General features: G+C 34.6%; 1 protein-coding gene across 1 annotated transcript; it reads left to right on the top strand.

The window, feature by feature from the left end:
- The first annotated feature begins 2,256 nt into the window (after positions 1–2,256).
- Positions 2,257–18,257, top strand: Socs36E (Suppressor of cytokine signaling at 36E). Its single transcript, XM_089090815.1, has 6 exons — positions 2,257–2,481; positions 4,093–4,634; positions 7,834–8,088; positions 8,735–9,051; positions 12,868–12,944; positions 15,656–18,257. Exons 2-6 carry the CDS (start codon positions 4,142–4,144, stop codon positions 16,086–16,088), a joined length of 1,575 nt encoding a protein of 524 aa, XP_088946941.1. The 5' UTR covers positions 2,257–2,481; positions 4,093–4,141; the 3' UTR covers positions 16,089–18,257.
- Positions 18,258–25,539: the final 7,282 nt, after the last annotated feature.

Raw genomic sequence — 25,539 nt, 5'->3', positions numbered from 1 at the left:
TTGCCCAGATATTAGAACAGTAGCAAAAAAAATTTAATGGAACAAAAACAGGAATTACATTAAGAACAAAATTAGAGAGTCATGGCTTCTCTGAATGACAAATGTTGATAAAATAAAGCAATACTATTAGATCATTATCTGTCATTGTTATTATGTAATATATATATCTTTGTATTATGAATCATATACAATATATTATTGTATTGTTTGTACTTGCCAGTGTACACTGTTTATTCTAATTCAGCATTAGGCCACATAATTTTGGGGTGCCAATTTGGCAAGGGGGGGGAGCAGTTGCCTCAGTTAGACTTTGAAAAATACCTTCTTATTTCTGTTTTGCTACTTTTTATTTTATCATGGCTAACTGGTTATATTTGCCCCATTTACATTTTGAGAATTGGATTCACTGAGATAATTATTAGATACAAATCATCAGCACAACTGGGTTATATTTTGTTTAGTGAGGAGCCTGAATAAAAGACTCTTACTTAGTTACTTCATAATAAATAAATTATTATAGTTAATAGACTTTGAAGTTGATACCACAAGCCTATACTTTGCTCCCCCCCCCCCTAATATGGAAATATATAGCCTAAATCAGCTTCAATCATTAGTCAGCTACAAATGACCTATTTTTCTGCCCCCCTAGACCTTCAAATTTACATTAAATATGGCTGAAAAGGCAGATGGTTTGGAAAAAGCAGTTGATAAAACTCCATCACACTATCGACTGCCCCCCCCTAGACAATATGCTGCCTACGCCCATGTATAGGAGCAAAAACCCAACTTGACAAAATCATATTGCTAGTTCCTATAACATCCAAGGTCACTTTGAAGCTTCTGGTTTTTCCAAGTATATGGTCACTTAAAAACATTTAAATATCAAAATTTGCAGTACACTCAAATGCCCATAATCCTCTCTGTGGCAATAAATTGCATAACATGGCTGGTAAATTCTAAGATTGTTTGATTAGGGAACAAAGATGAATAATAGTAACTACTCCTCTTAACATAAATACCTATTTTGAGGCTTAAAGTGATACTGTTTTGACCAAAGACCTGCAAATTGTTGACAACTATACTGAATAAAATAATTGCCAGGTACTACACTCTAAACCAAGTTGGTTCAAATTCTGAGATGCCATCAACAGCCAAAACTGCATTGCTCAACAACTCTAATACCCACTGAGTTGGGGTGTCCCGTGGGGGGGGCGCACCGCCCCCTAACTGTTTTGTCATTTGGTAAATTTTTTGGTGGCAAAAATCAGGTAGTAATTCTGAAAAATCTAAGAAGTTCGCCCCTCCCCCCCCCCAATGAAAAGAGGCTTGAGACGCCCCTGCCACTGAGTGAAACCCAATAGCATCTTCCTCTTGTTATTTGTATCTCCTTTCTATCTTGTATTCTCTTTTTTGTTTCCTCTTTTTCAATTAGACTAAAAACACATTATTTTCACTCAGGCAGCAGTTTAAATGTTTTTTTTCCTTCTGTTTTTGCCCCTTTTTTTCGCTTGTGCTTTGTCCTTTTTATATTTTGGTACAAATTTTAAAATAAATTACAAAAAAATAAAAGTCTAAAATTAGGCAATTCTCATATTCAAAGAACAGGTTATTAGTATACACTAACAACAAGGTTGGACCAAGAATTGTTCCTTGAGATACTCCACTCGGGACACTACACAAGCTAGATAAAGCAAATTTGCCACCAATTCCCAAGAGTCTAATCATTTGGCTTCTATAAGCAAACACAAGAAAAAATCCTTAGATTACTCCAAGTTGTGATTTAAGGTATAAGTTGGAAAATTAATTTGTCAATAACCAATTTGTGAATTGATGCTAACTGCTGTAAATTTGCCATGTAGGAGGCGGTATGGCACCTTGTCAAATGTCTGAGGAATATCTTGTTGAACAAGGCCTATAGAGCATGGTCAACTTATTCTTCAATCACCTTTGACTACTCAAATAGATTTTTTTCAACAGATTTGCTGGTCAGGAAGTTCTGTTGAATTATTGATAACGAACTAATGACTATAAGATTGATGACCAAAGAGGAATAATTATTTGTTCCGGTGTTTTCACGACAACTGATGTCAGACTAATTGATTGGGAGATTTTTGTTTCAAGGCTACTTATTTTTTACGTGTTAGGATACCATAACCTTCTTTCAATTGCAGAGGTACTTCACCTGTATCTATAGTGTTGTTATAAATATGCTAGGGTGATGAAATCTGAGATGCCATTTCTTTCAGCAGTCTTGAGTGAAGGTTATCAGGACCAGTGGTTTTATCCAGTTGAGGCTGGACAGCTGACTTAGAACCAATAATGGAATTAAATTAATTAGTGACATTGACAATTATATTTTATGCTCTCGGCTTGGTGAAAACATACTGTCTATCTCCTTGCTAATAAAAATGAGTAGAAATTGTGATTGGAGAATTTGGAGAATTGGTGATCATCTTTTGTCTGGAATTTTATATACACGAGGTAAAATTAGCCATTTCATTCGTCATCTATTCTTGGGTTTTCCAGATAGGGTTGTCACCAATGATTTGACAGTTCAATTTTGGAACCTCTGTCAAGATTTTATTTCAAAACGGCATAACTCTGCTTAGCCATGACTTAGAGTGCCATCTCTTAGAGTCTTTGTTATATTACAACAGTATAAAGCGTGGACACTATATCTGTACCTATGGTTTTTTTTTATTCTTGTTTTGCCACTTCATATGGAAGGTTTGGTTTTAGATATTTGGAAGAGGGCTCTTTTGAATTTAAAACGGTAGTTTTTGGTGCCTTTTTAAGGGTCAAAAGGGATTGTAGGACAACTAATCCCTCTCTTGCCCTTGTTACCTGGATACCCTTTTAATCCCACATGGCATTAAATCAATATTCCCTGATAGCCATTTTTCTTAGACTAGTCAAAAGGTTTGGTAAATGTGACTCCAGGGATGACATGACCTATGCAGCCCCAGGAGTAAGGGCCCTTAGTTATAAAAATTGCCCATTGTCTACAACAGATAAGTTTTGTAGTCAAAACAAGGTGGGTATGTCTGTCTATGAGTTAAGAAGATCGCACATTTTGTTGCAGGGAGGGTGCTATAGGGCCAAGAAGCTTTTATCCTTCATAAGTTTGAAACTTATAGCCATAAGTCCCTGGGCAAAGGGGAATCGTATTGTTTAAAAAAAGAGTTTGGGGGAAGGGTCCCCAAAAAATGGCAAAAACCCTTTTTCCCAGGCTGCTTGTAAGCTATATCTGTATGTTCCTGGGCCATATGGACCCTAACAGCAAACCAAACATTTCGATTGGGGCATGGAAATTGGCCAAAAAAGTTTCTGTTGTCTTCAAACTTGTATCTGAAAGTCCTTGGGCTAAGGACTTTCCTTTGCCCAATTTTATATGCATTGGTGTCCTAATGCACAGTATTAATTGAAAAAAAAAATATATTTGTCTGCCAAAAAATGGGGTCAAAAAAGGGTAACTTTTTCTCCTTACATATAAACTTAGAACCATAAGTCCTTGGGGGAACCTAATTGGACAAATAAAAAGAGTCTGAGGCATGTGTTTCCACAAAAGGTCAAACTACTTCTTCAATTGTCTTGAAGCTTCTATCATTAAGGTCGAGGACCTCAATGCACAAGAAACGGCCTAAAAAATACAAATGTCTCTCCTAAAAATGGGAAAAAAGCTTTTCCCAAACAGCTAAAATTCAGAAGGTAATTCACAAAAAAGAAAATTTTTGTTTGTTTCCCAAAAGGGACCAACCTTTTTTTCATCTCTATGGCTTGGAATAAAATAATAATAATGTGAAGTTTAGTTTTTAGAAACAATAATCCTTCCCTTTTTAAGCCCTCCTTAAAGAGACAGGACTAGTGTTCACCTTGCATTGGTTTAGTTTTGAATTATACACAACAGAATTATACTTAGTTCTATTGTTGTTTTTTCTTAGTATTAGGTATTTTTTTATTGGGTAGTGTAAAAGGTGCTGGTTTACAAGTAATGTTATGAAAAAAAACTCCAAATAGGACAAAGGAAAAACCCAAAATTCCCATACCCCTCAGGTCTGAAGAACAGGTTGATGGAAATATGTTATTTTTCAGAGTGAAAATAAAGAGTCAACCCTTTGCTACCAATATGTGAGAATTCAACATGGGCATACGCTTAAGCTCTTCTGCAAGTGTCAATGCTAATAATGCAGTTTTCTATATATCTAGCGATGAGCACGAAGCTAATCATCCCAAAAGAAAAGTAGTAAATCGTAGTAGATCATTCCAAGAGGAGAGAATTAATCAGACTGGATCAGTTTCAAGAAGACTTTCTTTACAAACGCAAGGTCAACTGCCAGCCTGCTCTTGCTATAGTGAAAATAATGAGCAGAAGTCACATCTTGCAAGTGAAGGAATAACTGATTCTTTGCTGTTGTTAAGAACTGAGTTGGAAAAAAGAAAATCTCTGAATAGTGAACAAACGTGGACTAGTAAGCTATCAAGGCGTCTTGTGTCTGGTCTGAAGCCTCGATCACGTACAACTAGCATTTTAGGGAAAAAGCCTGCCAATTGGAGTTTTTGGAAAAGAAGATCTAGGATGGGAGAATATAGTAGGAATCCTGAAGCCAGTGCTGCTCCATTGGCAGAAGCTTCTGGTATGTAGCTAACTAATACCTTTGTTTTGATTGCTTATTTATTTGTTGCTGTTGTTATGCAGAAAAGTTTGTTACTTTCTCAAGTTATTGGGTAATATTATTAGCAAGACTGCATCTAAAAAAAAATAGAGAGAAAGAGAAAAATCTTTATTTGAGGAATGCAATGCCCATAAAAAACTAAAAACGCCAAATATTAGCACACTAATGTTTTGCCGATCATAAAAAGTAATTCTATCCACCCTCAAACCAAATCCCTTGAGAGTGACCAAAAATATATTAGGAAGCTAGGGGAATAAAAAAAATCATGCCAACTTCTTAATTGGTTCATTCAACAGGGTTGAGTTCATAGCATGATATATACCCAAATTGTGCGCCTGATTGATCGTATCAATGGAGCCCTCACAAGCACAACTATGTGCTATATCAAACATAAATATGGCCAATAAAAAGTGTGACACCAGTAAAATGTTAATACGAAATGTCAAATACAAAATTGGAAACCTAGATTTGTTAGCTTATGTATAGTAGAAACCTGCAAAAGTCATAAAGGGCTTAAACAATTTATTTGGCAGAATCTGAACGTTTTAAATACCATACCCCAATATTTACATCCATATTAATTGACAAAGTTGGTGAAACTGGTGTCACATGACTGATGAGACAATGATGACTTTCTCTTAATTGACAAAGTTGGTGAAACTAAGAAGGTGGTGAAACTGGGGTCACATGACTGATGAGACAATGATGACTTCCCTATGACGTTTGGTGCTGGACTCTTATGCCTCTGGCATAACACAGATCGCAACTGGTCGTTCCCTTAAAGGCAAGACAAGTGTTCTTTTATCATCCGTCAACGAGCTGTGGTCTTTTTATGATAATTTTCTGACATGAAGGTAAACATTTCCTGTCCTATTTACTGCTAGGTGTTAGAGGAACCAAGTAAGTAAGTATACCCTGCACTTACTTTTTTACTCTGTGCTTCTTTTTACCGTTTTGTTTTGCAATGTAATGGACAAAGGGAATCAAAATAAATTGTCTGAAGAGGAACTAAAGAAATAAATAAGATAGAAAATTGAACTTTGAGAGAAATTTTAACTTCTTGCAATTTCCATAAAATTTGGAAGATAAATGCACATTTTTTTTTCAGTAAATTCATTTGCATTTTTTCAGTAAATTACAAATTATATTCTGGCTTTTAGAAAGCATAGGGTTTTAGAACCCTACTCTTATTAATATCTGCTCGATTTGAGTTTGACTCTGCTATTTATTTTAATTTCTGTTCGTTCTGGGTTTCATTTATTTATTGATACTGATTTGTGGTAGTTGTATGCTTGTTAGATTAGTTGATTATATTTTTTTTTTTTTTTTTTTTTTTTTTTTTTTTAATGGATTTCTTCACTTTTTTTGGGAAACTTTTTTTGTTGAAAAATTTTTTTGTAATTAATTAAAATAAAGATCCCAATTCTTGAAAATGAGATTTTTTCACCTACTTTATGCAGGCATCACTGGCAAACTGAAATTGGTCTACACCACTACTACCACTTAAAACTCAGTATAGCACTAGACAGTCTGAGGCCTATGCAGCTGAACCTGCTCCTCTTCCATTCCAATCTATTCAAAGCTTTACTCTTTAGCCCCCCCCCCATGTAGTGTGAATTTTTCTTAAATCCTTTCTTATGACCTCTTTCTGCCTGATTTAGAAATGACCCCAGATGAATGGCCAAACAGCACAATCTCTGGCAACTTGTCATCTTTCCTCTTTAAAATATGGCCTAGTTATCTTAGTCTTTCACTGTAGCCCTAGAAAGTGGGATCAAACCACAGCATGGACCACTGTCGTGACAATGATTTGCAAATATACTAACCTTAGTTTGCGGAGTTATCTTCCTATTTGTGCAAAAAAGATTTCAACTGCGGAAAGAAAAATCCTGCACTATGGCTATTCTACTTTTTAGATCTTGAATGCGTTCACCATCCTTACTAATGATGTGGTCCATGCAAATGAATTTATCCACTTTATCAATTTTCACATTTACCTAAAATCACCTTTTTTTCTTAGTAGCTTAGTTTTCTTAGCAGTGATTTTAAACGTATTCTTACAGCCCAAACCCTCAAAACATCCAAGATCATAAAATTTACTAACATTTTTATCTAGGACACTCAAATCACTTACACAATATAATTCTAGGAGAGCTTTACCTTCGCATTCGATACTGTGTTTTCCTATAGTGTTTGTCGTGTTTCTTGGACGAAACCTATCAAAATAATCCATATAGATGGGGTTAGGAGACAAACTGCTTAACTCCTGACCTGTAACTAAAGTAAATACTAACCTCACTTAAGGCCTTAACTACAGCAATATTATTCTTATACACAACATTAATCACTTTAAAGTTCTCATCTGGTATACCATACAAGGACAAGACCATCAAAAATTTTCTATCTACTACATCCAATGCTTGTTCATAACCTATAAAACTGACGATTAAAGGGGTCAGACGTGTCAGATAGGTCAGCACCAGGTTCTGCTGAACTGTCTGGCAAGGGGACCACTGGAGCAGGTTTTCAAGAGCTTTTGCCATGAAACCATCTTGTTTAAAGCTAAGCTCATGAACTTTAGCTGTCACCAAGGCCGTACCCAGAGGGGGGGGTAGGGGGGTTTCAACCCCCCCCCCCCAAATGTTTGTCTGACTCGTAAAAACGTAAGAAAAATGGATATAAACAAATTTTGTATCCGTTTTTAAGTTTTTTTTGTGTAACCCCCCCCCCCCCCCAGAAATTTTTTTGAGTAAAACCCCCTCCAAAAAATATCCTGGGTACAGCCTTGGCTGTCACTATTGACTTAAAAGCATCACCAATCAATGGTACTTTTGTAGGCAGAATTATACCAAGCTTTGGAGTGGGCTTTTGTCTCTCTTGCTGCACTAGTGAACCAGTGGGAGATGCCTCTAATCCCCCAGCTCGTCCTTTATGGTTTTGTAATTTGTGTATAATTTATCTTGTGATAAATAAACAAGCTGTGAACTCAGCGAAAAAAGAACTAGGCTATTGTCAAGTTGAGTTTAAAAGGTGTATTAGCTTGCAAATGATTCTTGTGCTTAGCAAACAAGTGCTCAGTAGTTCGTGCTTGTTGCAAACTAGACATGACTTAATCATCCCTGTGGAATAGTAGTGTCAATATGTCTTTTTTTATATTTAGGGTCAGACTCTTCACGCAACCGAGTCGTAGACAGTGGAGCCAGTTCAGATAGTGATACATCTGACTTTCGCGACTTCCAAACCACTCGTGACCAAATTCAGATTGTTCCTGTGGAAAATCCAAGAACTCCAATCATTGACTTGTCATCATTCAACCCAGAAGATTATCCAGTTGAAGATTATGAGGAGAGAGCCAGACAGGAAAGGGCCAGAGAAATGGCAGAAGGAGTTGATCCACCTCCTGGTTTCAGGCCAGGTATTGTTTCTTTTTGTGATTCTAATCAAGATTATCTAAGAAAACAATCTGGTTACCGAAAATAAGCTATTGTTTTAAATCCTGAACACTTATCCTTTAGTCTCTCTCTAAATGCGGAAAAAAAGAGTAAACAAAACAAACCGAAAAAACGTGAAATGACTATACAATTAACACATGCCAAGCCAGCTAAGTTTTGATAAATATAGTGGTGGACAAAGGTACCGACTTCGGAATTGTTCAGACCTCTTCTTAAGACGCTGCCTGGTGTATCCAACCCTCCCCCCCCAAGTTTAAAAATACTATTCAAGATCCATAAATCTTATTATTTATAGCAGGGTTTTGATGACTTGATGGCCTAACAATTTTTTTTTTTTTTGGGGGGGGGGGCTACTCTCGTTTTAGATTGAAGAGCATGTTAGTATTTACCTTATAATTTTTACCAGATCTCTAAATTTTTCTCTCTCTTCATCCCTTTCGCTCTACCTCTTCCCTCTCTTTCTCACTCTGTCTATCTTTATTTCTGTCCATCATGGATGGACAGAAATAAGTCAACACAGGGAATATTAAGACAGTTAAAATAAATTAAGACAGGAACGTCTTAATTTATTAAAATGAATAGTTGAAGATATTTCTCTTTGTTTTCTAGGTACATCCTCTACTGACTTATCTGTGGGAATACTGGCAGAAATTCACCTCAATAATTTGACAACGTTGTTTCATAATTCATTAACAATGGGACTTCCATCCTTCGATACTTTGACTCATATAAGCACAGACTTGCGGTTACTGGCTGCACAGCACCTCAATAATTTGACAACGTTGTTTCATAATTCATTAACAATGGGACTTCCATCCTTCGATACTTTGACTCATATAAGCACAGACTTGCGGTTACTGGCTGCACAGCACGGAATCAACGTACTGCAAAATGTCCATTCGCATAGAACATATGCACACACACAAGTATGTTTCAGTTTTTCTTCGTTTTTTGTATGTTAATTTTTAGGGTTGAAAATACCTGAGTTCCGAATGAAACAGGTCCACAACAATTTACTAGGTTTATTTTAATTTGACTAGGATGTTACGCAGACGGCTGTACGAACTAAAATTATATTAGGATTCCCCGAATAATGTTTTATGAGTCAATAGGTATAAACCAAGCATTGAACATGTCACAGGCATGCAGTAGTATATGCCTGGGACATCTTTAGGGGTTCTGGTAAAGAACTGCAAGTAAAGAACGACCAGTGCTAATAGTAACCAAAATTATAAAAAAGAACCTTTTTCTGGAGCATTACAAATTTCTGCATGCAAAAACACGAAATTTCATATTTTCATATTTGTAAATTTTTTTTTCTTCACCAGAGGTGAATGCGCCGAACCTGTGGCCTTAGAATGTCGAAGGAGAGATCATTTAAAAGGAAATCCAAAGCTCTAATGCCACAAAAGAGATAGTGACAAATTGCTGATTTTGTCATTTTATAAAACAACAGTTATGGTTTATCTAGCGACAAAATACTATCAAGTGTAAATTCTGAGGTTATTAACTCGTTTTGAACTATTTAAAAGCTATTTACTTGGCCTTCCAGTCTCAGAGGCCTAGATTTGCACGCGTTGGCGTTTTGTACATTACCATACAAAGTATGAAAATAAAGCTCACGGAATAATGCTTTAAAAATCTCTTATTAAAAAAAAAGCTTATGTAACTGTATATTGTGCCCCTGAAAGAACTAATGTAATTAAATATTGCGCATGTGAAAGTACTGAGTTGTAATGCACCTCTCTGTTTGCCTTTTCCTGTTACCTGCTGACGACGCCTCTGACTTTGATTCTTTAATGGTCTCCAAAGTTTGAAAATGACGCCTTTTCATTTCTGCGAATTAAAAAGTCGCAGAGGCCTTAATTCGGTGAGGAGAGAGAGGGGTACTCATGGGCCCTTTCGCCGTTTCGGTTAAAACTGCTTGGCGCTAGTGGCTGTATGATGGCATTGTCGTGGTGAGGTAAACACTGCTGATTTTGCCACAAATCAGGTCTCCTTCTGCGTTTTCTTTGACGCAGTATTTTTGTTGACTTTTTGTAGCAGGCAAAATTAACTGTCCGATTGGGGAACTCATTCTTTGAAAACTATTCCACGTAAGTCGGAAAAAAAAACGGCAGTATGGCGTGGATTTTTTATTTTGACTCACTGGCTTTTTTCATCCATGGCTCATGTTTGTTTTTTCCATTCCGTTCTCTGCCTCTTAGTCTCAGGATAGTAAACCTAAGTTTCGTCTCCCGCAATCATACTTTGAATAATGTCTGAATTCTCCAGCCAATCTTGACAATGCGCAAACGGTTTTCCTTTTTGTTCGACAAACAAGTTTTTTGGGAACGATGCTCGCACGAACCTTTAGCATCTCCAGCTCTTGTGCCAAGATAAGACACGCTGATTCTCTGTTGATTCCGGTGACCTCATCGACATCCCGGAGCGTTAGGCTATGCTCTGAGACGATATTTTTTTCAACTCCTTACGTAAACAAATCATTTTGAACAATGGAGAAGTCACCTGAATGCTCATCGTTCTTCGTTGAAATTATGCCCTCTCTGAATCGCGCCAGCCATGTTAAAAACAAACTTCCTTCTGAAGATGATTTCTGTAAAATGGGCTTATCATCTTAAGAATTTTCCAGTTCCCCTTCCCCTCTTTTACTGGGAATTTCATTATTACTCGTTGCTTTTCAAAATCAGGATCGATTTACCTCGTCGTAATGGCAAAGCACACGCCTACAAAAACAAATTTACACTCAAGATGACGTTGTCAAGATACCTGATAATAATTGCTAAATTGCGTGAAATGTAAACAACATTGCGTCGTTGTTATTATTCCTTCAATGTTGCGATCGCTCTTGAAAAAAAAAGTACGCAAATTTTGTTGTCAGACTTGCATGCAATCCACGTTTAATGATGTGTTGTTGAAATGAAGGTGTATTTACAATTTAAGGTTATGGAGTATGGTATATTTGTACACCAAACATTTGGAGAAGTTGGTGAACCTTTTTGTGTTGGTTGGGAGAAGGGGTTAAAACTTAATCGAACAAAAATGGTCCTGTATATATATAATATATATGTACCTATATATGGTATATATATTGTGTTAAAACTAGTTGCGTAGCAGGTTAATGATATTGGCTTATTTTATGGACTTCTAATCTTTTGATCAGGGACTACTATTTGTTTTGAGGTCCATTTTGCGCGAAATACATACTTTGTAGTTTTAATTCGACTCGACAGTAATAATTTCTTATGTATTTATACCCTTTTTGGCAAAGTTCGTTGCGTGTTCTGCTACCATTGATCTAAGATACATGTTCGAACGGATTGGACACTAACAATGTATTTTGTGCACTTGCGCCCATTCGGAAATAATAACTTGTATTCTAAGGCTCCTTATCCCAGGATATTCTGTTCTGCGCTATGTACTATAAGTTTCAAGCCGATCCCCTCCCAAAAAACTGATCTTCAAAATGTTCGTTGCGACACAAGTTTTAACACACTTTGGAGTGTTGGGATGCCTAGAATGGGTTTCCTTTTGGTTTGGGGTTATCAAAAACATTCCAAGTCCTATAATTTCCTCTGGTATTTGTTGATCGGAAATAATCCAAGTCGGGTAGCTTCTTTGGCACTTTAATTTCTGCCAAAATATGTTTCAAGCCATAAAAATTATTTAAACTAAGGCCATTATGCTCCAAAGACACTCGTGATGGTTTACTATGGACATTTTCTAAGTCCTTGAAACCTTTAATATTCACGCCTTTCCCTTATGTTTGTGTAGTGCAAATAAAAAGACAGGCGACTAGCTACCCGACTTCCGAAGCTTGGGGTAGGGTCGACACCCCCCAAATCTGTTGTCTTAGGATCGTTCCAATCAATCGTTATAGCTTTCGTACAATTTATCTTTTTTAGGACTTTGGCTTTCTCACTAAAATAAATATTTCCTAAGAAAGCAGTAACAAGAGACAGGTACATAGGAGTGAATTAATTATATATTTCTAGGTGATATATCTAAAAGTACAGCTTGTGGCTTATTGACTATTACCTAGGACCTATGCTTTGTTTAATTCTTCTTCTATTATGTGTAGTTCATCTAATGTTACAGAAAAAATATGGCCTAAAAGCATCGAACTCTACTGGAACTTTTGAAATCTTGTGGACAAATGCTTACTTTTGAGCTTTAACTATGGGCAGCAAGAAATAAAGGTCCTACAAAAAAACTAACCTTCTTCTTGTGTTATATAAAAGAGCGAAATGAAATGAATCTTGCTGGTAATTACCTTTTGTCTAAGAACTTTTGTCTAAAAAATAGTAGCAAACTTTTATCTGAATTTAATTTCTTAAGAATCTCTTTCTCTCACTCTCTCCCTTCTCTTTCTCTACCCCTCTTTATGTCCTTCTCGCTTTTTTCTGCATGTAAGGCACGTAGTTTCTCTCTTCCTTCTTGCTTTTTTTCTGCATGTAAAGGATGTAGTTTCTCTCTTTCTAAAGAGAGGAACTACATACTTCATTTTGTTAGATCTTACCCAAGTTTTTTGGGATTTTAAGGCATGTTAATTTTTTTATATATGTAACTCCTTACTATTTACCAAAATGGCCTTGCAGATTTCTTGGTAGGCGGAGGAAACAAAACGTCTATGCGGGATGTCGGAGGAGGTGTGCTTTCTTGGGTGGTTTAAGGCTTCAATTGTGACTTTAAGAGCAAAGGCTGTTGTACAGGCTATTCTAAACACTTATTATTTTTTTCAGATTGATTACATACATTGCCTTGTTCCTGATTTGTACGAAATCACCCGTTGCTCATTTTATTGGGGAAAAATGGATAGGTGAGCATTTGTTCCTTGTCTAATCTTACGAAACGACATATTTCATTACTTATTCTCTGAGACTGTCTTTAGCTTCCCTTTTAAGGTTAGAGTAAGTAAAGCCCAGTTTTCACACGTAATTGGCGAAGCAGCAATGTCTAGCATCACTTTCGACCAATTAGATGCGCTTATAAAAGGGGAAACAAATTCTTATTGGTTGTGAGTAATAGTACCCAAACATTGTCTAGCGGAGTATATGTGAGAACAGAGCTTAATGTTATTAGTACGAGCTGACATGGTTGTGCTAAGTTTACTGGAGTCCAGACAAACGTCTCATTATTTTAACTAATGAGATAGTGTCAGGAGAAATGGAATTTTTAAAACTAATCTTTTATTTTTATGCTATTTCTTCTTAGAATTAAGAATTTAAAAAACAAAAAGACTCAATTCATAAAAAATAGCCAAACTGTTTCGTATTTCAATAAATCCAACAAGCAAGGTTTTTTATAGCGTGTGATCAGGATAATGAAAGCGAGGAAGTGTCAAGTTTTTCACCAAAGAGGCTAATAGACCTCTTTCTGGAAAGTTAAACTGTAGTTTTTTATATTATTAGTGTATTGCTGTTACGATTATCTTTCAGCTGTCTTAAGAAAGCTAAACTATTCTTTTCATAAATAGGATTCTATCTCAAGTTTAAAACTTGTACTTGAGGAATATACCTCTTTCCGGGCAATTAAACTTTAGTTCTTAAATTAACCTAGAATATGTGTCCGTGTAAATGCTCGAAGTTAAATCGAAGTTTTACATTTAATTAACATTTAACATAACATTACATTTATATAACAGTACAATTAATTTAAAATTTTCTTTTTTTATATAAAAGTAATTCGCGGTAGCTGGTAAATTCATACGCTTCGTATCTGAGCTTCCTATCTACTTCCAACATCGACTCAAAACTGGGAGCACCAAAACATGAGCGCCCATAAGCTGAATTTTAGAGGGGGGCTTACCCCCCTGGTCTAATCGGCACTTCTAGTGCTGTATAATAAAAATCTCAAAACAAAAATATAAAATATAAGGCAGCATCATTCAGCCAGGGGGGCTGAAGCCCCCCTCTATACCCCCATATGGGCGCCCATGCACCAAAATGAACAATCTATTTGAAGCCCTTTGGCAAGTATAGCAAATGTATTGACATCTGTTAGAGTCTTTTGAGAGACACTTTTTATTGTTCTTCACTGCTACTAAGTGCAACAATAGAATTCACTGTACCAGACATTTTGATGGAAAATAAACTGAATTTCTAATTTAAATTGCTCTGATATTCTATTCAATATTTATTTATTATTTTTTTATATTTATTATTTATTTTTATTTGTTTATATTTATTTATTTATTATTTATTTATTTACTAACTGAAGTACAATTTTTGTAGCTGCTAGTAAGTTTGAATCTCTGGCTTTCAGAATATTAATTTCGAATACCAGCACGAGTTGTTCTTAATCAGCTTAATATAATTAGCTAAGTTTTCAAATAATATCTTGACTGAGCTATATCTTAAATTTAATTAATTGAATTAAGTTTTGTCAATTGATTTAATTTATTTTAATTTAAAAATTCAATTTTGATGTAATTTAATTATATCCAATCACATTTAATTTAATCAGTCTGATCATGACCATCAACTGAGATTCTAATTAAATAAAATGTAATTAGCAATGAGGTTTTTAAATTAAGGTTTTAAAAGAGATGGTACTCATAAATATGGCACAATAGAATATGAATTTAATTTACTTTTATGAGAGGAAAAAATGTAATCGTTTTCATATCAGATAACTGCTGAAAGTTTTTTTTTTCAGTCTTTATTGTAAATTTCAAACATTATATATAAAAATATCATCTTTATATATATAATCTTTTATTCTTTATATAAAAATATCACTCAATTAGATACAACAGAAAATTTTACCAAATCCTAGTTTGTGACCCAAAGCAGGTCATTTGGGGAATATAACAAATTAGAATTTATTGAAGAAAAATGGCTCTACCAGAGCCGAATTCGCTTCTTATGCCAAGCAGAAAAAAAAACAAAGATAATAATAGACAAGTAAACTTATTAAAGACGAATTGTGTAATGCATAAAGTGATTAGCAAAAAAAAGACTAAAATTAGCGCGTTCAGAGATTAATAAAATGAATTTTCCACAATATATAGTAAACAAAAGAAAAATCAGAAGAGGGAGGAGATTTACTTATTTAACATTTCAATTACATAGGGTGGAAAGTTTCTTCTATATTCTTCTGATGAAAATTCTATTGGCCAAAAATGGAATATGGAAATGGGCGAGAGGCGGGTGATGACTTGGGAAAAGTGAATTTTTTGAGGGGTTAAAGAAAAGCAATTTTTTGCCCTGCTATTCTCAAGCTTAACCAGATTGACTTTGTGAATAAGGGAGGCATAAGGAACTTTACCTTCATTAATAATAATTCCTTGGAGATGCCAAAGTATTATAAGGCACTATTGTAGATGTTTTTTTTTAATATTTATTATCTAAAACTGTTTCTGTGAATGCGCTCTTTAGCATTAGGAAGATAAATTGGGAGTTAACCCGACTTAAATAAAACGGTCATACCTGATTTGAGATGAATGTGTTTTGACTTCACCTTTTTTCGCTTTTTTGTACATTCCTTTAGCAAAGCACTGCAGCGCTTTATTAAAATTTGCTCTTTTAGATACGAAGCTGAACGGCTGCTTGATAACAAGCCCGATGGCACATTCCTACTGCGAGACTCTGCTCAGGAAGAATATCTTTTTTCCGTGAGTTTCAGACGCTACAGTCGATCCCTCCACGCTCGTATTGAACAATGGAATCATAAGTTTAGTTTCGACTCTCACGATCCAGGAGTTTTTGCAAGTGCCACAGTATGTGGCCTCATGGAGCATTACAAAGATCCAAGCTGCTGTATGTTCTTTGAGCCCATGCTCACAATTCCTCTTCACCGAACATTTGTGTTTTCACTACAGCATATGTGTCGCGCTGTGATATGCAGCTCTACCACATATGATGGGATTTCATGTCTGCAGTTGCCCAGATCCTTAAAAGTGTACCTGAAGGAATACCATTATAGACAGAGGATTAGGGTTCGAAGACTGGATATTGAGTAGTCCTTGACTTTTGTTCCTAAATGTGATTCTGGGAAAATAAGTTGAAACCCTACCTCTTTGTATAAAGATCGTCCCCATATTCCTTAAGAGTAAATGGTATTTGTTTGTTGAATGTGTTGAGCAACCATAATTTAGTCTTTAGTTATTTATTGGTGCAAAGTATCCTGTAATTTTGACAAAAACATATTAGATATCCCAAGGTACTTTTGACGTGCTATATTGAGTAAGATATTATAAGTTAAAAAACAGTGAACAAATTAATACAATACTATGACATATATAAGACAATATAAAGCTCCATTTTAAACCATAGATTTCGAAATTTGAAAAATTGAAGCGATACCTAGTTAATTCTAGTCTGAAGGGACAAAAATATTATTAAGCTAATGAGTAGCTTGACATACTTAAGTTTGATTACAGCCATACATAAGGTGATTTAAAGGATCACCTTATGCTTTTCCATAACCTACTCTTATTCTCAGTAACTATTCTGTAATTGGAGCGTGTCACTATGTAGTCAATTATATAGTCCCTATAGAAAGACCATGTGCCATAGTTCAAAATTCGTAAAAGAGTGTAAATATAGCTTTTCTGAAATCTTTAGCTCCTAAAAAATATATAATAATAATAATCTTTATTATTATATAAACTTTATAATAATAAATTTATATAAAATATAAAAGTATTTGAAAATTTAGCAGACTTTGCGAGTTTGCAATAACTTGGTGGGGGGGGGGGTAAATTTATGGTATAGGAGAAAAATCGCAAGAGATATGTTATTTGGGTAATTGAGTCATTTCAATAGTCATTGCCGTCAAAATTGCATCAAAGCTCCCCCCGCCTCCACCCTTATGACAGGTTGTAGAATATGAATGAATGACAGTTCTGTTGCTAAAAGTCGAAAGAAACTCCATGCAAAGAGGAAGGTAGAATTTCAACATTGCTGAAAAATAACCCGATTAAATGTAAGCGAGAATAGTACTATAATGAACTGTATCCAGGCCAGCCTCCCCTCCTCCTACCCTTCAAATTTAAGGGATTTAAGATTGTGAATATCCGGATTATATTTTATGATTTAAATTTAATACTTACAAAACGCGTTCAAAAGAATGGGCTGCTTGGAGGGGATTTTGAAATACGAAGAAATATGCACAGAGTATGAGTATGAGTTAAGGAAGAGATAAACAACAGAGTACAGTTTAATACAAATATATACAACGAAATGGGCTGACTCAACATCGACATTTAATTAACAATTTTAGCTTAAGTCTGTTCTTGCACACCCATTTTGAGTGGCAAGTAGTCTCAAACTGCCTATTGATAAATTTATAAATGTTAACTTTCTAATTGGTAATTTTATGGATGTGGTTTTCTGGATTTGAATTGTAGCTAAACTAATTTTGTTCAGTTGCATTTATAAACAAGCATAAGTGAAAATAGGTTGAATGAAGGATTTCAATTAATATATTGTGGTGCTAACCATTTTATTTTTAGTAATGGGCTGAATTAAATTCATATTATTAAAAAACTATTGTTGTCCTTATTTTGTGGAATATGCTATTTTTCTTCTCGTTATGTTGATAAAGGATGTCAAGTGAAATTGATTAAAGAGTTGGTGTTTCTTTCAAAATGTACCAGTGGCCCAAAGTTAAATTCAATGGTTATTTTAGATGGAAAAATATTTGTATCGAATTCGAAGCATATTTATATGGTAGTACACAGAGGCTTCATTAGCCAAATTGTCCACATGCTTGAAATATGTTTGTCTTGTAATTCTGGTTTGATATGGCACTAGGATTACTCATCCCTAAACTCGAAACGAACTAGACTTGTGCGTTCAGTACCGAATTTATCTTTGGCGTATGCATTTTAAAATCAAAATGTATAAATTGCGATGCTAGCATTGCTGTTGAAAATAGCAACCCCCTGGAAATAGTTGAATAGAAGCAAAATCTTCTCAAGTATCATTTTATTTTGCAAGAAAAAACCATAAAGCCCATTCATCAATAATTTTGGCTCTTACGCACTGTTACGGCAATTGCTCTTGGCCTATGGATTGTATCTTGAACATTCCCCTTGTAGATGGAGGATTTAGTATGATGATGATAAACACAAGATAAGAATATATTGACATGTTCGTTTTAAATTGTTGTCAGTTCCAAATTTGAATTTTTCACATAAGCTCTTTTCTGTATATATATATATATATATATATATATATATATATATATATATATATATATATATATATATATATATATATATATATATATATATATATATATATATATATATATATATATATATATATATATATATATATATATATAAAATATAAAAATATAAATATTTTTTCTGTTTTCGTTTGACAGACTTGCGTAAATGGAAGTAAAAATGCTTAAATTTAATTGTAATCAAACCAAGATGAAGGAGAATACCCCCCATTCCTCTTTATATGCTACTGATTTTAATATCTTTATGTGAACATTTGGCAATTACTCAAATAGTTTTGAAAGTAAACTGTTGGGTTTAAGAAGAAAATTGAATGAAATGTTTTTCGGAAACTGGTTGAACAATTTAGACCTAGAAACATGCAGTTAGACTATAGATACGCGCGATATAAATGTTAAAAAATTGGACAAATAAACAGTTTAAGAAGATTCGAGGTATCGACCAAAGATCTGTGGCAACTTAACAAGATAGGACATCATAGTCTCACACAAAAGGAGTATCCTTTCATGATAGATGGCATTGGTTTTGTCTAGAGTAGAATATTTTATTTAAAACACATACATAAATAAATGTCACAAAACAGCGCACATGCCTAGTGGCATACTTTTGCGCTGAAAATATTGCCAACGAAAATAGACAGCTATTTTCTAACTAAATTTTACAACATCGAAAAAGAAAACCATAATAATAAAAATGCTTAACTTGTCGTAAGATAATTCTTCACCAGTCTTAGAAAATGTCGCTTGTTGTTGCGTTCTCGAACTGATGCTGGAATTGAGCTCCAGATTTTTGGCCCAGTGTGACGGATGCTGAATCCCGCTCTCGATGTCGGGCGATGTCATGTCAAATATTTATTTTCTTTAAATCATGAACGTGCAATCAGTTGTGTTGTCCAGCCCTTCGGTTTTCATAAATGTTTTTGCCTATTTTCACAGTAAAATAGACTAATTGATCTTCAAATACGTTTCATATTACCTCTTAGTAGAACATTGTCTCTTTGTCAGTGCAGTGTAATATTAATTTGTCTGTTGGAGAAACACACACACATATATATATATATATATATATATATATATATATATATATATATATATATATATATATATATATATATATATATATATATATATTATTTGAAAAAAACTACGTTTTCTAAAGAGTTAAAGAGGCTGAGTTACAAGGTCGAACCTTAAAACGTACAGGGATTAGGAGGCACAGTTGGGGGGCTGCCGCCCCCCAAACCCACCACTTTAGCATCCTTTAAATAAAAAAAAAAAAGTTTTTAAACTGAAAGTAATGAGCGACATTAAATCTTAAAACGAAAAGAAATTATTCCGTATATGAAAGTGGCTTTGCCCTTCTCAACGCCTCGCTCTTTACGCTAAAGTTTGACTTTCTCACAACTCTTTTTTTTTAAGCAATAAAAACTTTAGCGTAAAGAGCGAGGCGTTGAGGAGGGCACAGCCCCTTTCATATACGGAATAATTTCTGTTCGTTTTAAGATTTAATGTCGTCGCTCCTTACTTTCAGTTTAAAAAACTTTTTTTTTATTTAAAGGCTGCGAAAGCGGGGGTTTGGGGGCGGCAGCCCCCCAACTGTGCCTCCTAATCCCTGTACGTTTTAAGGTTCGACCTTGTAACTCAGCCTCTTTAACTCTTTAGAAAACGTAGTTTTTTTTCAAATAATTTCTGCACGTTTTTGTACAGTTTATTACTTATTATTGCTTGACTCACTGTTAGATGATTGTGTATTATTCTTTTCTTTCTCGACAGGGTGTTTTAAGGATCGACCTTGTAACTCAGCCTCTTTAACTCTTTAGAAAACGTAATTTTGTTCAAATAATTTAAAAAAGAAACTGAGTTTCTTTTTTAAAATTTAAATTCAGTATATAAAAAGTCTTCTCTAACGGTGAATCGAACCCCAGTTTTCCACCTGACAGTCAGGAGTCTCGACCGCTGCACTAAACAGACAAAATTGTAATTGTTTTTTGGTAAGGGGCATCATTTTTTGACGCAAGCAAAACTTGATATTTGATTTTTGGAAAACAGGGAAGGAGTGATCAGATTGAGCTGAAATTTTGAGGATAAGCTCCCAGGCCCTAGGAAAGCTTATCCTCTAAATTTCAGCCCGATCAGACAACGTTACAGGGGGGTTGTGGTGGGAAAAATTAACATGGGCTATTATAGGAAAACGAGGTTTTTCGTAAATGTAAATTCGGGGGATAATTTTTTCGGTCTGAAAATATCAAAAGGCCCTAACAGGTCGAATTCTTCTTCGAATGAGTCCTCATTCAACCGGATCCGGTGCCAACGGGGGCCTGTAGGCGTGGCTAAGAAAAAAAAAAGAAATGAATTTTAAGTGGCTATATTTGTTTTTTTGAAAACAGTGACGGAGTGATCGGACTGAGCTTAAATTTCGAGGATAAGCTCCCGGGCTCTAGTAAAGCTTAACATCTAAATTTCAGCCCAATCGGACAACGTTAAAGGAGGGCTGTGGTGGGAGGGTCGAAACTTCCGGCCCAGTTTACCCCATGAAGATAAAGTCGGAGGAGGATGAAATTTTGCAAGTTTCTTAGTTTGAGCTTGGGCTACAAAATGCGATTACCGCCGTCTCTTTGCGACCTCTATGACCTGAAATCGCTTAACATTGTGGTGGGTCGCCTCTTTATAGAGGAACAAGTGTGCCTCCTTGATATATATATATATATATATATATATATATATATATATATATATATATATATATATATATATATATATATATATATATATATATATATATATATATAGCTAAACGAAAAGCAGGTCGTCTTCGCTTTGAGTGGGAGGATTTTGTAAGGAAAGATCTAAGAAAAATGAGAGCTTCGTGGGTTGGTGTTAAGAGGGAGGTCTTGAATAGATTAGGATGGAGGAGGAGCTTGCGTAACTGCGTTGGCTCTTGGCCTCAGACGGATTGGTGCTGCGGTGAGTATTTGGTATTACATGACACTAGTGTATTATTCAGATATAGCGGAGAAGTATGATGCAAAACGAATTAAATCAGGGGTGCAGAAACACTGTAAGGTAGATTAATGTTGCTTATTTAAAGAATGGGCTAAGTGTAGCTCTTTATAGACGAGTACTTGGTTGATAGATTTCTACAAACAGAAATAGTCAAAAGTAGTTTGCTTAGGTCAGTCAATGACAAGTCAACTGTAGCTCATGTGAAGCTATATTTAGGAGAACGTTTAAAATAGTTCCAGAATAAGGTATTTTACTGAGGAAACACAAACTTATCGATCAAAGATGAAGCTGAAAAGCATCTGGTCACAAAGGCCACTGTAATTCTGGCTGATTTACTCTGCCAAGCATATAATGTTCGGCAGTTTAAGTATATGTTTGACAGTCTGTTGAACGTATTATGTATAATACTTAGTTAATATTATTCAGGTTCCCAGTTATAATTATTGCACTTTCTTCGCGCTTGGGATAGACAACTTATTCAGCAGGTCCGAAGTATAAGCACCGAATTTATGGGATATGTATGTATATTTGTATATATAGTCTTTGTTTCTTCTTTTTGTTAATGTCCAAGTCGTAAGACTATTTTCCTTTATGATCTTGTTATATCAATTTTGTTGTTTTACTGCCCTTACTTTTCTTTGTATTTTTTTTTTAGTTTCACGATCATAGTTAAATCTAACAAAAATTTATTTTTGTAACTGCGTTAGTTCTGTTTATTTCTATTTTCAAAATCCGCCCAAACTTTATAAAAGCCAAAGAAGATTGTAGCTTCTAATCAGTTTACAGTTTAATTATTCAAGTTAGGTTAGTTGTAGAGGGCAACTTTGTTGATTTTATGTCGGTCGTTGTATTCATTTTCTATTTTTTTATTTTAAGAGAAAAGATTTTGTAGTAATCAAGTTTGTTTTGCAAAGTACATACTCTGTTTGATTGTTCAGTCGTGTAATTTCTAATGAAACACTTGATTTTTTTTCAGTATAATTATTCCACTGAGAAATTATAGTTATATAAACTAATTCTTCAAATGTTGTTTCTTGATAAATAATTTTGTAATGAAGGTCTTTGTGTGGTTGGATCTGCGTATAATTCTTATTGTTCAAGAGTAGTTGTTATTATCGTGTAGGTCTTATGGACGCCTAAAAAGTCACCAATTGGTCTAAACAACTTGAGCTCCCCCCTTAAGATCACCCTTAAGGACGTTTACCGCTATGTTTAAAATCACGGCTCTCGTATTAACTTGAAAGTGTAACTAATTGGTTTTTGTTGGTCCTGGTTTATCGCACCTCTCTCATTGCATACTGGGAGGAAACCTCTGAAACTCTGAAGGGTTACAGCCAATAATTTCTTGTGTCCCCTCTTCTCTCCCGTAGAGGGCACTGGTAATTTCATTGTAACCTGTCAAGGGTGCTGTTCATCCATAAATATCAATAGAGAAATCACTAAGGAGAGAAAGATGTCATTAGAATCTCTTACCTACTGAATTTATGTCTTCATTTTGCTATTTTAATCAAAACTATCCAATAAATTTTCAACTATTCTGAAGGTGTACAATATAAAAGTTTAGTTTCTCCACTTTAGAACTATTTCAATTGTAAACGTCTTGCTATCAAATATAAAAAGCGCAAAAAAGAGGGGGGAAGGGCCACTTGGGGAAATTGACAATTGGTAAAACGCAGTAATGAATATACTAAGGGTTGGTAAATTTAGTTGGCACTAATTTTGAGAAGCAATATAAAAAAAAAACTAGTCGGAGTTTCTCACTCGGGTAGGCTGAGAGTTTAGATATCTTATATATAGTAAACATTTTGCTGAACATGATTAGACTTTGGACGATTATTTCTATAGCTAATTCTCGTTTTTTGTTATTACTCATTGAATAAATTATGCAGCCCTACGACGTGTGCATTATAACAGTGGTTAGGTCGTCTTTTCCTCTGTTAAGGCCTTTTTAAAATCTCGGATCCGTTGATTTCATTTTCATTATGTTTCTTCTAGCTTAGATCAAAGTTGTTTTGTTAGTGTGCCATTTTTCATGTTTTCTGTGTATATCTAAGTGTACAGTTGTACATATTGTTTTCTAGTTCTTTTTCACTGTCATTCCTTTGTAATGTATATATAGCAGTGGTCGCCAACTTTGTAAGTGACTGAGCAACCATAGAACTCTTGAACCTTACTCTGAGTTACCCAACAAAGTTAGAAAATAATACATTTTTATTGGTCACACAGTTATTTATTCCTTTAAATGCATATTCTAATTTTTAGTGACGAATTTTCAAAATACTAGCAGCAGACAAACATGATTCCGGGTGAGGGTAGGCACTCTTTTTTTTTCATATTTTTTTTTAGTTTCAGATTCATGTGTTATATTGGCCATTTGAATACTGTTGTCAAAATGTTTGAATGTTATTTCTCCAGAAGCTAAGTTTTCTCACCATTATTTAAACAATAATATCAGTTCGAAGTATACATAAAACACAACAGTAATAAAGTAACATCATTCACAAACTACCCTACGTGATTAGACACTGAGTGAGAAATGCGCGAAACATGGAGAAGTTCTGTTGCTCCTGCCAGTCACCCGTCCGAGATGAATTGTGTTTCTCCTTTTTGTGCATATAGAAAAGTCTTCAAGGTCGGTGATTACCTTTGAAATTGTTAAAAAAAGAAGAAAAAAAGGATAGAAGGAATACCACCCATACATTACATTATGGAATTCAAAAAAATAACTGAGGATATAATATAATCCTAATCTAAAAATAACGTAAAAGAGTAATTCGACTCAAGAGTCTTTTGCTGAGAGCAAATTTTAAATACACATAATACAGGAATATCAAAAGAAAAACAGAACATCACTTTGTATCTTGTGTCATAGTCAATTCGAAAATTGGTGTAAAGTTGTGTCATAATAAGTTGCCGGTTGCTGATAAAAATTACGCTTCTCAAAAATATCCAATGCGTTTACAAAATCATTGGGGCTAATAACAAACGTTTCACTTTGTTTTCGGCTTTGATCCAGCGGTTTGGCTCGGTTTTTAAACCTGTTCAGAAATCGTGGTAATGAAGATAATTTCTTAAACCACATTGGCCCACCACGACCATCAAAAATGGGGTTATTAAAGGCCAAACGAAAATACTGAAGAAACACACAAAGCTAATATTTCGAGAGAACAACTGCCTCTCTTTTTCAGCGCGAACAAAATAATATAAACAATGAAAATGCCGAAGAAAAAAACAAACGTGAAAAATCAGCAAAACCAATTAAAAACCAGCCAAAAAATTAAAAGATAAATAAAATTCAATAAAAGACCAAAAATTATAAGAACTAAAATTAAATACGTAACAACCATGAAGCGAATCATTCGCCAATATCCGCGATTTGCACAAAATCCAAAAATTCTGAAATGCCATCGGCGGATACTAACGAACAACTCTTCAGTGTGTTTCTTCAGTATTTTCGTTTGGCCTTTAAAAACCCCCATTTTTGATCGTTTTCTTTCTCTTTGCTAAAATAGTGACTTGCATTTGCGAATCAAAGATCACACAACAAAAAGTTGCCCTAAAAACACCCCATTATTCGAAAATTTTTTATTGTAGTGGGATTTTCTATGCATCGAAAAAATCTTGAAACCGCGTATCATAAGTTTGGGGTTAATTGTTGCGTTATTGTAGGATATCTATTTTGAGTTATATTGTGCGTGATTTTGTTGTTTATCTATAATTTTGTTTGACCGTCCTATGAAGTAAACTTGGCGAGAGAATATACATTTTGTTTCAATTATTTTGCTACTGTGTTTTTTTTTTGTTTTTTTTTTTACCAAATAGTGTGTAGTACAGGAAAATAGTGTAAAACGATCCTGTGAATATAGTGGCTGGGTTGATTTTTTGCTAGCTGACCTCAAGCGAGGGACACAGTCCTACGAGGTAAAAGAAGATAATAATAAATTTAACGAAAGGTGCTTACGCTGCTCATTGTGTGGTGAAGGCACTATGAAAAGGTGGTAAGTCCCACACCAAAAAAAACACGGCAGCAACTGGGAAAAAAGAACAAATGAACCCATCTCGTACTGGTCGAATTTCAATTCAGTTGAAAAACGAAAAGAAAACTTAAACAGAATGGTGTGCTCTGAAATAAAAGAGAAACTTTTTTAAATATGAAGCGAATTCTAAGGTTATATAGTTCCTGTTTATAACATGTGATCTTTCTTAAAAAAAAACTC

This window comes from Artemia sp. Qi Xiang Cuo, chromosome 6 (genome assembly GCF_049724085.1).
Source record: "Artemia sp. Qi Xiang Cuo chromosome 6, ASM4972408v1, whole genome shotgun sequence".
Lineage (NCBI taxonomy): Eukaryota > Metazoa > Arthropoda > Branchiopoda > Anostraca > Artemiidae > Artemia > Artemia sp. Qi Xiang Cuo.
This window is presented reverse-complemented; position numbering and strand designations above follow the sequence as displayed.

Bases quoted from the DNA above. Each gene is read 5' to 3' on its own strand.
- Socs36E (XM_089090815.1), top strand. From the start codon at position 4,142: ATGGGCATACGCTTAAGCTCTTCTGCAAGTGTCAATGCTAATAATGCA. The intron at 4,635-7,833 runs GTATGTAGCTAA...TTTTATATTTAG, and splicing joins TCCATTGGCAGAAGCTTCTG to GGTCAGACTCTTCACGCAAC. The intron at 12,945-15,655 runs GTGAGCATTTGT...TTGCTCTTTTAG, and splicing joins TATTGGGGAAAAATGGATAG to ATACGAAGCTGAACGGCTGC.